Source organism: Crocodylus siamensis, chromosome 15, assembly GCF_052110815.1.
Source record: "Crocodylus siamensis isolate JL-2025a chromosome 15, ASM5211081v1, whole genome shotgun sequence".
NCBI classification, from domain to species: Eukaryota; Metazoa; Chordata; order Crocodylia; family Crocodylidae; genus Crocodylus; species Crocodylus siamensis.
In genome coordinates this window covers 31,733,057-31,747,798 of record NC_143409.1, presented here as the reverse complement: position 1 = coordinate 31,747,798, position 14,742 = coordinate 31,733,057, and the positions used below count along the sequence as shown (strand labels likewise).

The following is a 14,742-nucleotide window of genomic DNA, read 5'->3' as shown; positions in this document are numbered from 1 at the left end:
GCACAGCCCAGCAGCCATTACAGCAACTGCATACCTCTTCTGATGCGGAAATCAGCTTCCTAACTTAGAACAGACACCCCAGTTTTGGAAGCCTGATTTTTGGGGAAAGGGTGTGTGTGATGTACAAGTAAATACAGGAAGTGAAGTGAGTGTGCGTAAGTTGAAGTTCATAAAACTATGTGAATGCTCACATACAGGAGCGAAGAGGTGTAGCTCAGTGTCCCCATCTAAACCGCATTCTCTGTAGGTATGTCTATGTTGGGAGCGTGACTGTAGTACATGTAGCTATACCTAAACTAACTGTAACATGGCTGGTTTGGATAGCAGTGAAGCTCCCGACAGCTGCTAGAGCTGATCAATGCCTGTTTTATGAGTTCTTGAGAGCTAGTACTCAGCAATTCATCTGGCAACCAGACACATTAAGAATGTGTATTTCGTTTAACTGTGAAACCTACTATGTGGCTTATTTTCATCAGACAAAAAAGAGAATATTGTTAAATCTAGAGATGTGCTCGTTGATTTTATTTATTTATTTAAGCAGCATCATGCAATTAGTAATTTGTAGTGAAAACAGAAGCCTAGACTCTTTCTTAGCCTTAAAATGATGTACTGTACTATCATACTGTGCACAGCTGTTTTGATTTCACTTTGTATAGTAACCCAGATGCACTGAAATTTAGCACATCTGTTGTCTAATTCCTAGACCTGCTCAGAAATCAGATGAAGTAATATGCAGTATAATGAGAAATTTCTGGACCATCTCTAGAGTGTTTGCCTGTTCTCTTGTAACCAGAGCTGAGTGAACATCATGAATTTAGCTCTGTTCTTCTTTGTAAAATGTCCCCAAGCAGGTAGGTGTTTCCTCAAACTTTTTTTTTTTTTGTGATCTGATCATCAACAATTTGATTATTCCACACTCAGCATCTTAGAATTGTGAACTGTATTTATTAGTCCTTTTTGCTCGTATGTGATTTATATATGGCCAATATATAATATTATTTTTCTTTCCTGATTACATTACCAACTCTGGAGGAGAACTTGGGGAACCCTTTTTTGCTTTGAAACTTTAACGGAGAGGGAGAAGGTTAAGCAGGAAAAGGGTATTCTTAAAAACATCCCTTTTTATTTTCTAGTCCATGAAAGCTTTTCTTGAAAAAATAGACTTCTGTAAAATACTCCTGGTCACATTTTTTATAGAATTTTTAATAGAAAATTGGATTTTGAATGAAAGGAAAAGTCTTGCAGAAGGTATCTGTGCTTCTTAACCATTTTGTAGTTTTTGATGGCAGTTTTTAAAGTTGTAAGGTGTAGATTTTTTGACTGTGTTAATTTTTTTGCAGGAAAAAATCCAGTCAGTTTTACTGTACAGTTCATTGGCACAATTCAGAGTTTAATTTTCTGTTTTGTCTTGCAAAGTAATTGTATACATACATAGGGCATAGTTTCAAGAGATTCCATCAGAACACTGGTTCATTTAATTGCTCATTGTCACACCTCAGTAATGGGATTTGGAAGCTGGTCCCTCTGTCAGGTTGAAAAATCTACATTTTTTTGTCTGTAATTTTGTGTCATTATAAGAATCACTGATGCACAGTACCCCTGAAGTGCTAGATGCCACTTGTGTGGTCAGATACAAATCTCACGTAATTATTTGTAGCAAGATTCTGCCCACCCTCGTCTCCTTGTTATGCTGAGAAGTGTTCCATGCCGTGTGTACTAACCGCCTTCAGTGCTATTTGAGAATATCCAAATGTGCAAGTTTGAATTCGATTTTGTACTATAACTTAAGAAGCTTGTCTGCTCTTTAGTTTGTAGAAGACAAATTTCAAAGGGTTGAGCATGCCTGCAGCTAATTTTTAAAATGTGAGAGAATATTCAACACTTATTTTTCAGTATGTACTCAGTTTGCAGGGATGTGATGGCACTGTCTAGCCCTGTATTTTGTTGGTAGGTGCAGTGGGAAAGGGACGCCACTGATCCAGACACACCAGCACTGATGGGGCTCCCAATCGAGTTTTTAAATCTCTGTCCCAGAACAAGGTATGCCTTTTACCTCAATGAAGATAGCCAAAACTGCGAATCCATCTGATTTATCCATTGCTGCTGTTACATCACGATATTTTTCGGCGTTATAATGTACAATATGTAGCTACAAAGAAGGAGAAATAACAGCATTATAACTTCTGGGTAGTAATAACTCTTCTGTTTTATCGACTGATTGAAGCAAGAGCCTTAAATATGACGAGATAAAGCCTTTTGCCCACAGGAACCTGTTCGCCTGGCAGAGGCAGGTGCAAGGGGGAGAGAAACGGGCACTGACGTAATGTTCCTTTCTCCTCTTTCTTCTCATGTTTGACAGGGATACCCTTTGAAGCACAAGAAGTAGGGCTGTAGCAGGTGTTCTTTTGCCCAGTACTTACCACAGCAGTCAAGGAATGCTTGCTTGGCTGAGCAAGGTGGTCTTTTGCACAGAGTCCTCTGCTGGAGTGGTTTTGATGGACATCAGAGTAGTGAATATCTAATTAAGATGCATAGTACAGTTTGCCCCTCTAAGCCTTGTTGTTTTTAGGCTGTCTGTGCTCTACAGGTATCACTGCATAATTTACACCTAGGGCATATTTTCAAACTTTTCTTTGCAGCCGTTATAATTCTGTATCAGAATTTCAGCTTTCAATTAATCGCTAAGTGCAAAAGCTGGTGCTCTAGACTACTGCTTTGGGGCCAAGGTACATAGAGGATAGACATTAACATTGGCTATGAAAAGATAGACATTTCAAAATAATTCCAGGAGAACTTGATTAGTGTTCTTGCAGGCCCACTAATCAGAGGCATAAAAATTCACTCTGACTTCTTACTGTTCTTTTAATGAAGCCAAAAGCAAATGGCTCATAGTTTTTCATAGGTTTCATAGACATTCAGGCTGGAAGGGACCCCAGAGGATCATTGAGTCCAGCCCCCTGCCCAGGGGCAGGAAGTCAGCAGGGATCATAGGATCCCAGCAAGATAAACATCCAAAAATGTCCTGAAGCCATTCAAAGTGGGTGCTTGAACCACCTTGGTGGCAGTCTATTCCAAACCTTGGGGGCTTGGACAGTAAAGAAGTTCTTCCTTATGTCCAGCCTGAAATGGTCGCAGAGGAGTTTGTGACCGTTCGACCTTGTCATCCCTTGGGGCGCTCTGATGAACAGACATTCCCCCAGATACTGGTGAACACCGCAATAAACTTATAGGTGGCCATGCCTGACCCTGCACCTGAGCCTGCGCTTTCCCAGGCTGAAGAGTCCCATGGCTCTCAGCCTCTGGTCATAAGGTCTGCTATCCTGACCTCTGATCGTGCACATGGCTCTCCTCTGCACTCTCTCAAGCTTCTCCACATCCTTTTTGAATTGCGGAGCCCAAAACTGGATGCAGTACTCCAGCTGTGGCCTCACCAAGGCCGAGTACAACGGGAGAATGACATCCTGGGATTTGCTTGAGAAACATCTATGGATGCAAGTAAAGCAAGCAAAATGCTGGCTAGCTGCAGCATCACATTGGAGGCTCACGTTCATCTTGTCAATCATGACCCCCAAGTACCTTTCATCTGTAGTGCTAGCCAGCGTAGCACTGCCAAGCCTATCAGCATGCTGCAGGGTTTTCCTCCCAAGGTGGAGAACCTTGCATGTTTTGGTGTTGAACACCATCAGGTTCTCATCTGCCCATTTCATGAGCCTGTCAAGATCTGCCTAGATCACCCTCCTGTCCTCAGGTGTGAATGCTTTACCCCAGAGTTTAGTGTTGTCGGCACACTTGGCCAGCCTGCTTCTGACACCATGGTTTACATCATTGATGAAGATATTGAAAAGTAAGGGCATTAGGACAGAGCCCTGAGGGGCCCCACTGGTCACAGGGCACCATGGCGATTGACTTCCATCAACCACATGACTACCCAGAACGTGAAAAGTTGATCTACGACAAGGCTGTCTAACTGGCAGCACATGAGGGGTCAAGTTGCAGTCCCTGGGCTCCTGCCTGGCCACCACTTCACCCATTGCTGCTGTTGCAGCAGCAGCCAGAGAGTGTCCAGGGTCCTCTTCCCTCCTCTGGACGCAGCAGGCAGGCCAATGCAGTGTGTCGCAGCCAGGGGAGCTAAGGAAGTGAGTCTGGGGCCACATGGTACAGCGGTGGGAGGGTACCCTCACAGTGCAGCAGCGGGGGGCATCCACACAGCATGTAGCTCTGGGGGGTCTGCGGCTTGCTCTAATGCAGTCTGTTGGTGTGTAGCCCTGCTAGTGTGGTCAATAGGGCATTTGACCCCCAGCTGCTTAGAAACTGGACAGTCATATATTAAATATTAAAGACACAGCTGCTTCAATAAATGCCTGGGCCTGCTTTATGCCAAAGTAAATTAATCAAGCTACACTTTTCATTTTGAAATAACTTCATTACAGTTCGTGTGACCAGACTATGGAATAGACTCCCAGTGGGGGTGGTGCAGGCACCTACCCTGGAGATTTTCAAAGGAGACTTGATGCATACGTTGCTGAGATTATTTGACCCCAGCAGTCTTTCCTGCCCAGAGCAGGGGGGCTGGACTCAATAATCTCACCAGGTCCCTTCCAGCTCTAAACTTCTGTGAATCTGTGAATTAGCGTTTGTCCAACTTCCATTTTCCTTTTCACTGATTTAAGCTTCTTACCTCTGCTGCAAAATGCTTCCCATGGATTGTATGCTCTGAGCCTTCTGGCTTCTTTCTGTTTCCCCAGTGTAAGTGAAGCTGAGTTGCAGTGTACTGGAAAGGGAGGTTTCTGATGTACATGGTAGGAGGCAGACCCACTCTCACTGCAATTAGACCAAAAATATGGGAGAAGATGATACCACAGTGTACAAGTGTAGGACATGTCTGACACTGTTGGATGCAAAGTATTACAATAGGAGATTGAACCATTGAGGTGCTCAACACGGAATCCTACACATTTCATGTTTTAATAACTTAAAGATTAGTGTTTTAGCAGTGTTGAGCCTTTTTAGGTTGTTCAAAGAAGTTTAGAACATTTTATCTTCAGTTCTCTTGGAACTCCACGGAATTTGAATTGAATTTGAGAATTGTGATTTCTCTATGGCTGCTGGAATACCTTCTCTTCCCTGGAGACTGCAAAATGACCCCAGTCTTAGTAAAGGGGATCTGTGAAGCAAAAAAAGATTGTGTGCTTTTCATCTCTTGTTTCCCCCCCCCATATTTGAGACATAATTAGTTTTTTCAAAGTTTTTCTTGAAGAAAATATCCCTGGAATCCCAACAAAGAACCACCTGTCCACTCCTCCTGGGTGAGGGGGAAAGAGAGACCAGAAATCAGGCCCTAGGAGATTTGTCCTTACCTGTACAGTGGACTCAGGATTGGGCTCATGCCCTTACCTGTACAGTGGGGAAACCAGGTTAACCCCACTGAAAGAGTGAGAAAAGAGGTTCACCTGTCACGCTTTTTTCAACAAAGCAGGAAGGGGAGGAGCAGAGACTGAAGCCCCTTTATAATGTTTTGTAATGGTTTTGTAGTAGTAAGGAAAACTGCTGAAGAATTGTTGCTGTTCCAGGAGCTAGCTTATGGGTACTCTGGATTGCATTGATGTAATAGATACTTAGGTTTCTTGTGATTTCTGGTTCTCTGATGGAGTGTAATAAGTATGTGTGTAAGCTGGTCCTGATGATTTATATATATACTGCTCTCCCACGATCAAAGAAGTTTTCTGTCTTAACACCAGTAATAGAGCCATATGGTAAAGCCCAGTGTTGTTGATTGGTTTTAAATGTATTTGAGCCACTTCTATTATCCTTCATGCAGATTTTAGATTTTAGATTGCTTCATGCAGATTTTAGTGATTTATAAACAAAGCCACAAGGTCTGTTCCTGTTTCTCAATATTTGAACCAGATAATCTAGAAAACCTTTTCAGAAGTTTATAGAATTCTATGAGTTGCTAAACGTTAATTTAAGGACCTAAAAGAATTAATTTTAAGTTTCATGATTATGATAAAGTTGTATAACTTACCAGGTGTTTTAGGTGGCTATCTTTAAACGTTTGTATTCGGTTTCAAAGGTTTGGTACATTATAGCTGAATTTCACTTCATGCAATAATTTAAGTAATTAACACATTAAAATACGGGTTTATGAAATCCAATAACTCTTTCAAATTCTTACCTGCCTATTTGGTTTTCTTACCTGAATGACCATTATTGGTTAATGGAAGTTGGTCAGTGGTGGACATGTTATAACCTACGAGCTCTAAAGGCAAGAGAGTAGAGTCATATTGAAGAATATTATTATGAAGATCTATTGGAGACTGGAATCCTCCTCCACAAAATGGATACTTTTGGGGCCAGGTTGTTTCTCCATCAGGACCTGAGAAAGTTAACAGAGAAAGTTAACATGGTTATTGGTGCCCATGTTGATGCCTTCCCTACATAATAACAGCTTGGTGTGGATCATCTGTTTTGGATAATGTAAGAGCTCATGTTTTCCCAGAACCTTTATTCCAAACTTGGGCAGGATCCCACTGTCATTTTCTGGATTTAAAAACATGGTTTGCTACACTAACCAATTTTCAATTTCACATGTTCAGTTTTTTACTAGGTCCAAATTTCTGTAACGTAATCTATTCATGTAAGTGGTTTGTTTCTCAAGGCAGATGCACCACAAGTCACATGTAAGAGGCTGCTTAAGGGAGACTTACAGGCAGACCCATACAGCTTTTAGTTCTGGCTAAGAATTCATGTTTTTGATTGCCATTCAAAACAAATTAAATTCTCAAACACCTGAGTTTTACTTACCATTAATAAGAGCTTCTGGTACAAAAATGCCTATTACATTCACTTCTACTTAGTGATCACTGATAAGGAGATGTAAATCTGTATGTGACCTTGCATTTGGTCACCCTGACCCTCGAACAGGCAAAACCTTCAGAGAATTTAGATTACGTGTGTGTGTGTGTGCACGCGCACGCACACATTTGTGCATCTTAAATATACGCTCTAACTTGCATATAAATGAACTAGCGATATTTTTAACTAGGAGCTAAATAGTTCTTTTGTTACAAGTCAAATTTAAAGCGTTTCATAGATCTCTTTGGAACTTAGATCCAGAGTTCGCCATTGGTTGTTCATTACATTACTGAGTTATGGAAAGTGGTCAAGTGAGACAATGTGATGTAGGCAGGATTTAAATTGGTTTCTTAGGCAGCTGCTCCTAGGTATTGCAGCACCAAAGTATTAGGTTATTTACCCTGGAGGATGATCCAGCTTGACCAATTTGGATGCCTAAGACCTCTATAAAGTCAATGGAGAGATTCAGCTAAGAGCAATTTAGGGTTAGGCACCTAGGTGTTCTACAGCAGTGGTCCTCAAACAGAGTACCACAGGATCCTTTTAAGGGTGTTGTACAATATTAGCTCGTCTACAATCCTTTACTTGACCTGTGGGAAAAATCATCCTTCAATGTGAGGGATCGTCAACAACAACAATGGCAATATTAGGACTGCTGATGTGTGAATACCTATATGTGATTATGAAGATAAATCTAGAAATTTCAAATAGAAATCCATAGTGTCAAAAACATTTTGACCTGTTGTGGTCTGTCTTAGTTCTTTGCAACAGAAGAATTGCTCTATTTTTTCCATATTAAAAAATGAATAAAACCTAAGAGCTAGTTTTCCAAGGGGTGCCTTGAGCCTAATTATGTGTGCCTCAAATCTTAAAAGGTTGAGAACCACTGCTCTACACAGGGTGCATCTACACATTGTCCTATTACTTGTTACTGTGCCTTGCTTTAGTACTTCTTTTTCAAAGTACTAAAGCACAGTGCAATAACTGCCTGTACTGCACCATATGCATGGTGCATAGATATTTTTAGCTGCTACTTTGCCGTAGCAGTGCACTATACTGAGGGAGTGCACTGCTATGGTGAAGTAGCTGCTAGTCACATGTAGACACCCATGGGCGCTACATCTCTATAGCTCATCACTATGGTGATTGTAGCATCACATGTAGATGCGCCCAGCAAGAACAAACAGTAATACCTCTAAAGGACTACAGGAAACCCTTGCTATTCTTGAATCCCCTATTTGCGGATTTGAATATTCATAGTGCACTGTGCCAATGGGGTGGGTCGGGGCAAGTGCCACCACAGCTCCCTCTGGTGCTGCACCGAGCTCCTGTCTCTGCATAAGCAGGCATGGAGTGCTGCACAGGGCGGAAGAGCGGAGAGCTGGGTGGGCAGAGGGGGAGGGCAGAGCCGGGTGGGTGGGCGGAGAGCAAGCACCGGGGATGGGGAGGGAGGCAGTGGCATCTTTTCCCCCGCAGGGGGTCCCCAAGTGCTGTGGGGAAGCCCTGCGCTTCCAGCTTCTCGGGGGAGTGGCTGTGGGGTCTGATGGGGAGCCCCGTCAGTATTCGTGAATTTTGCCATTCATAGGTATCTCCAGAATGGATCTCCCAGGAATGGCAATTTCTCCTGTATTCAGAAATCCTGGAGGTTTCTAGAGGTAATCAATAGGAAATGCTAAGCAAAGTGGTGCATCTGGGATTTATAAAGCATAATCTACTGTTTGATTTAAAGAGAAATCTTGTGTTTTTACCAAGTCAGTACCTCTGCTTTAGGCACAATAGAAATAGTCTTCTTGCCATAACACAAACATTCATGGTTTATACTCGATCACACTGTTGTATTCCTGCCTAAATATCTTGTGTTAAGCAACTAAAAGAGAAATAGGAAATAGATATGTCAAATGTAAATGTTTATACCTTTCCTCTGAGCTAGTAAAATGAGCTTGCCTTCTAAGTTCAACATCTTCATTAGCAACCTGGACGAGGATGTGAAGAGTACCCTGTTCAAGTTCGCTGATGACACCAAGCTGTGGGGTAAAGTGAATACACCGGCAGGCAGGGACCGCATCCAGGCAGACCTGGATAGGTTAGAGAAGTAGGGGGATCTGAACAGGATGCGGTTCAACAAGGACAAGTGCAAGGTGCTGCACCTGGGGAGAGGGAACCAGCATTATGGTTATAGGTTAGGGGCTGACCCTCTCAGCAGCACAGAGGCAGAGAGGGATCTTGGAGTCAGGATTGACTCCAGGATGAATATGAGTTGCCAATGCAACGAAGCAATAAGCAGAGCCAACCACACCCTGTCCTGCACCAACAGAGGCATCACTAACAGGTCCAGAGAGGTCTTGCTCCCCCTCTGTGACACTGGTCAGGCCGCAGCTGGAGTACTGTGTCCAGTTCTGGGCGCTGCACTTCAAGAAGGACGTGGAGAACATGGAGAGGGTCCAGAGGAGGCCACTTGTATGGTTGGGGGCCTCCGTGGCCGGCTCTATGAGGAGAGGCTGAGGGACGTGAATCTCTTCAGTCTCCACAAGAGGAGACTGAGGGGGGTCTTGCGGCTGCCTACAACTTTATCAGGGGCCAGCAGCAGGGGACTCGGGGAAAGTCTGTTCACCAGGGGCCCCCTTGGAGTCACCAGGAACAATGGTCACAAGCTGAGAGAGGATAGGTTTAGGTTAGATATTAGGAAGCACTACTTCACTGTAAGGGTGGCCAGAGCCTGGAATAGGCTTCGCAGGGAGGCGGTGCTCTCACCTTCCCTGGAAATCTTCAAGAGGAGACCGGATAGGCACCTGGCTGGGGTCTTATGACCCCTGCCACCCCCAGCGCTCCTTCCTGCCCACGGCAGGGGGTCAGACTAGATGATCTGTCTAGGTCTTTTCCGACTCATTGATTCTATGATAGTACTTGGGGGGTAGTATTTGTGTCGGGCAGTACTAGGCTACAGTGGAGTTAATTAGTTTACTGCAGCCTAATAGCTCCGCGCATGTATCTTTACTGCAGAACTAGTTAGTCGGCTCTCAGTAAAGCGTCTTGTGTAGATGCACCCACTGATTATTTAACTAGTATTCTCCGCAAAGTATGAAGCTCTTAGGAATACCTGACTGAGTTTAATACACTCATGCACTGAGTTTAATTCTTTGTCATTCTGTACTTTAGCCAGACAGTTGCACTGGCATGATTGAAGGAAGTGTTAAAAATTTTGATTTATCAGTTTGGTAGCTGTTTGGGACTGATTGTACAAATCAAGTCATTTGTGTGCATGGTTGAAAGTGTGATCCCTAAAAGAATAGATTTTACCCCCTGAAATTATGCTTCAATTACTTGTATTTTGCTATGTCTGCAATTATGTGATAGGGTTCTTTTAGACAGCAGCAAAATGGTCAGTCATTCTAATTGTAGTGGCTTTGTTCCTGTTCCTTTCATTGATGTTCCTTTAAATGGTATTCTGCATGCTAATCTAATTTTGGCCATATGACAAGATTTCGATTGATACCTGGCATGAATGACTGTCCCCTGTGCAATCTACAGGCAGATAATGCGTAGCATGATGCCTAACGTTTTGGGGAGAACTGCTGAAAAAGAATTATACTATATATGCAGCAGGGAGAAATCATCTATATCTTTTTCTCCATTTGATTGCCAATCGTTTTGATTTCTCATTTAGATTTGCCTGATATATTTCAAATGTGGCTAGGTCTGTTTAGTCACTTCCAAAAGAACATAGGAAAGTAATCTTAAGATATGTGCTATTTTTCACAGGTTTATGGGAACAGATATACTACAGAGACATAATCCAGCTCATCCTGAACCTGAGACTTGATGTACAAATCCTAAATTATAGTGCAAGAACAATAATTTATGTTTTAACTTTTCTGTGGAGGATTAAGCTATAGCAAACTTAGACATCTTTACTTGTAAATGGGAGCATCTATTCATGGCTTAATAATGCTTTAGCTTACGTGTGATGAGTGGTGGACATATTTCATGTGTCCAAAATTTCCTGAGGGTCCTCATGCAGATAAATCCATGCAGAATAGATTTCAGCCATATTCATGGGTTTCAGACTGAATGGGAATGACCTTGCAGCCATCCTTCATACAAAACTTATCTGGTTCTTGTAGGCATAAACAATATAAAGCCATCAGGACCAGTGTAATTCTAGGCTTTGTGACATAATCCTAAAAAATCAGTTGCAATCTAAACTAATTCTTCCAGAAGTGCTTGAAAACTAGAAGAAAGGTTGTAATGTAGGCAAGGCTCCACTGACTTCATAAGCCTCATTACTATTATGGGTTTTCAGAAAGACACTAGTTTAATAGGTTATGATACCAATATGATAGTTAAATTACTGGTCTTTATTGGTAAAACAGGAATTTGACTCCATCCGTTGGAAGCCACATTATGAAGTGCAATATGCTTTTTTCTGAAACTACTTTTTGGAGGGATTAGATGAGTTCGGGGATTAGTAACAGGATATAGAAACTTCTACATCTTTTATCCCATGTCAGGAGTTCAGATAGAGGTGAATTGTTCTGGTAAATGTTCCGGTTATTGAAGTCTTTATGCCTAATAATGACCTTGTAGGGACATTTCTGGTAAGGAAAGAATGACAGCTAATGGGGATTAAATGACAGAAATTCCAGCCTGTTTTCCACTGCTACTTCAACCATCTCATCTATTTGTTCTTTTGCAGGAAACCAATTTTTTTATGAGAACCCTTTTTTGGAGTCATATAGCCTTCCTCATTTTCATACATCAGAGCTGTCACTTGAAAGAGCTGGCCTCTTGAAATATCTTGTGATTATGAAACTGATTGCAGGTGTAAAGTATTTCCCAACTACTTCTGTGACACATTCATTGCAAGATTTTCCCATATGTGAGCCAGGTTCACCCCGACATATGGCAGAGAAGTCAAGGGAAGCTGCATCTCTCTATACTAGGGGTCAGTCTGGCTCACTATTGAATTAGAGATATAATGCATGGATGCCCCTTGCTGCTGTCCCTGGTTGCCTAGGAGGGGAAGGGACCCCTGCCACCTTGATAACATAATGTGGAGACTCAAGGCATGACTTCCACCTTGGTGTAGTGTACTCTAGGGCCTCATTGTTTTCATCTAGAACAGGAGCGGGCAGTTTTTTGGACTGGAGGGCCACTTAAGGAGTTTAAGTGAGCTGTTTAATTACGACGTCATAGGGCTAATGGAGACCTGGTGGGACTCCACCCATGACTGGACCACAGGTATAGATGGCTATACCTTGTACAGGAAGGATCAAGTAGATAAAAGGGGCGGGGTTGTAGCTCTCTATGCTAAGGAAAGCTACGCGTCCCTGCAAGCTGATGTTGGTGACCAGGGTGGATGACTGGAGACCCTCTGGGTTAAAATCTGTGGGGAACATGGCACAGGGGACACAATGGTGGGAGTCTACTAGAGATCTCCCATCCAAAGTCAAGATCTTGACAAGGAGTTTGCCTGGGAATTGGCTGAGGCCGCATGCTCCAGGACCATTGTTGTCATGGGTGACTTCAATTACCCAGACATCTCATAGGAGGATCACTCAGCAAAATCCAAGTGGTCGCAAAGCTTCCTATTGTGCGTGAATGACCCCTACCTGACTCAAGAAGTCTACGGGCCAATGAGAGGTAAAGCGCTGCTCGACCTGGTACTGGCTACTGGGGATGATGTAATCGTCAACCTAGTGATTGATGGGAAGCTCAGTGACAGCAACCACGAGCTGATCACCTTCACCATCCGTCGTAAAGCTGGCAAGTCAGTCAGCAACACGGAAGTCTTTGACTTCAGGAAAGCCAACTTTGGCAAGCTCAGGAGGCTTGTCAGTGAGGCTCTAAGGGACCATGACCCCAGGGGGAGGGGAGTTCAGGAACAGTGGTTGCTCTTCAAGGGAGTGATCCTCAAAGGACAAGCTGAGTCTATTCCATCTCGGAGGAAAGGCAGCAAGAGGGCACAGCAGCCCCCCTGGCTCTCCAGGGACCTAGCAGACCTCCTGAGGTGAAAAAGAAAGGCCTACAAAGGATGGAGGATGGGATTCACTTCCAAGGAGGAATATTATGCACTGGTCTGGTCCTGCAGGGAGTGAACCAGGAAAGCCAAGGCTGCAACTGAACTCCAACTAGCTTTGAGCATCAAGGACAATAAGAAGTCCTCTTTCAGTTATGTGGGAAGTTGGAGAAAAAGCAGGGGCAACACTAGACCCCTGCTGAACCAGATGGGACAGCTGACAACTGACACCCAGGAAAAAACCAACCTATTGAATGGGTACTTTGTGTTGGTCTTTCGTCAGTCCCATGGGACGCCTATGCCAACCATGGGACAGGGAAGTCTGGGTGAGGGAGATCCCCTGCCCTCCATTAATACTGACCTTGTGAAGGAACACTTTGAGAAGCTAGATACCTTCAAGTCGGCCAGCCCTGACAATCTACACCGCAGGGAGCTGCGAGCATCATAGCCCAGCCTCTGGCACGGATCTTTTAAAACTCCTGGCGCTCTGGTGTAGTGCCTGAAGACTGGGCAAAGGCCAATGTGGTGCCTATCTTCAAGAAAGGGAAGAAAGTGGATCCGGCTAACTATAGGCCAGTCAACCTGATTTCTTTCCCAGGGAAGGTCTTAGAAAAGTTTATTAAGGAGGCCATCCTTAATGGACTGGCCGATGCCAACATCCTGAGGGATAGACAGCATGGGTTTGTTGAAGGTAGGTCTTGCTTGACCGATCTCATTACCTTCTACAACCAGGTGACCTATCACCTGGACAAGGGAGAAGAGATTGATGCTGTATACCTTGACTTCAAAAAAGCCTTCAATCTGGTATCCCATGATCACCTCTTGGCCAAACTGGCCAATTTTGACCTTGGGTCCACCATGATCCCCCGGCTGGAGAACTGGCTCTGTGGTCAGACCCAGAGGGTGGTAATTGACAGAAGTCAATTGTCATGGTGCCCTGTGACCAGTGGGGTCCCCCAAGGCTCTGTCCTTGGACCCGTATTGTTCAAAATCTTCATTAATGATGTGGACATTGGTGTCAGAAGCGGACTGGCCAAGTTTCATAGTTTCTAGGGTCGGAAGGGACCTGAGCAGATCATCTAGTCCGACCCCCTGCCATGGCAGGAAAGAGTACTGGGGTCAAACGACCCCAGCTAGGTGTTCATCTAACCTCCTCTTAAAAAACCCCCAGGGTAGGAACCTGCACCACTTCTCTTGGTAGTTGGTTCCAGACCCTAGCCGCCCTGACCGTGAAGTAGCGCCTCCTGATGTCTAGCCTAAATCTACCCTCTGCCAGCTTGTGACCTTTATTCCTGGTCACTCCTGGCAGTGCTCGGGGGGGAACAGGGACTCCCCCAATGCCTGCTGATCCCCCCCTGACTAGCTTATAACAGGCCACTAGATTCCCCTCTCAGCCTTCTCTTTTGGAGGCTGAACAGGTTTAGGTCCCATAGCCTCTCCTCGTAGGGCCTGCCCTGCTGTCCCCTGATCATGCGAGTGGCCCTTCTCTGGACCTTCTCCATGCTGTCCACATCCCTCTTGAAGTGCGGCTCCCAGAACTGGATGCAGTACTCCAACTGCGGCCTGACCAGTGCTGCATAGAGGGGGAGGATCACCTCTTTGGACCTGCTCGCGATGCATCTGTGGATGCATGACAAGGTACGGTTGGCCTTCCTGACTGCCTCCCCACACTGCCTGCCCATCGCTGATGACACCAAACTTTGGGACAAAGCATCCACACCAAAGGACAGGAGGGTGATCCAGGCTGACCTAGACAGGCTCAGCAAATGGGTGGACAAGAACCTGATGGTGTTTAACACCAAAAAATGCAAGGCTCTCCACCTTGGGTGGAAAACCCTGCAGCATCCTTATAGGCTGGGCAGTGCTGGCTA

General features: G+C 44.3%; 1 protein-coding gene across 1 annotated transcript in view; it reads right to left on the bottom strand.

Annotated features, from left to right (window-relative positions):
* CA12 (carbonic anhydrase 12) overlaps positions 1–14,742 on the bottom strand; it is a 68,700-nt gene that overhangs the window by 18,420 nt on the left and 35,538 nt on the right. Inside the window, exons 2-4 of the mRNA XM_090029590.1 lie at positions 6,197–6,376; positions 4,679–4,821; positions 2,054–2,149 (exon numbers count right to left, since the gene is read on the bottom strand). Coding sequence (XP_089885716.1) covers positions 2,054–2,149; positions 4,679–4,821; positions 6,197–6,376 — 419 coding nt within the window. The remainder of the gene's footprint in view (positions 1–2,053; positions 2,150–4,678; positions 4,822–6,196; positions 6,377–14,742) is intronic.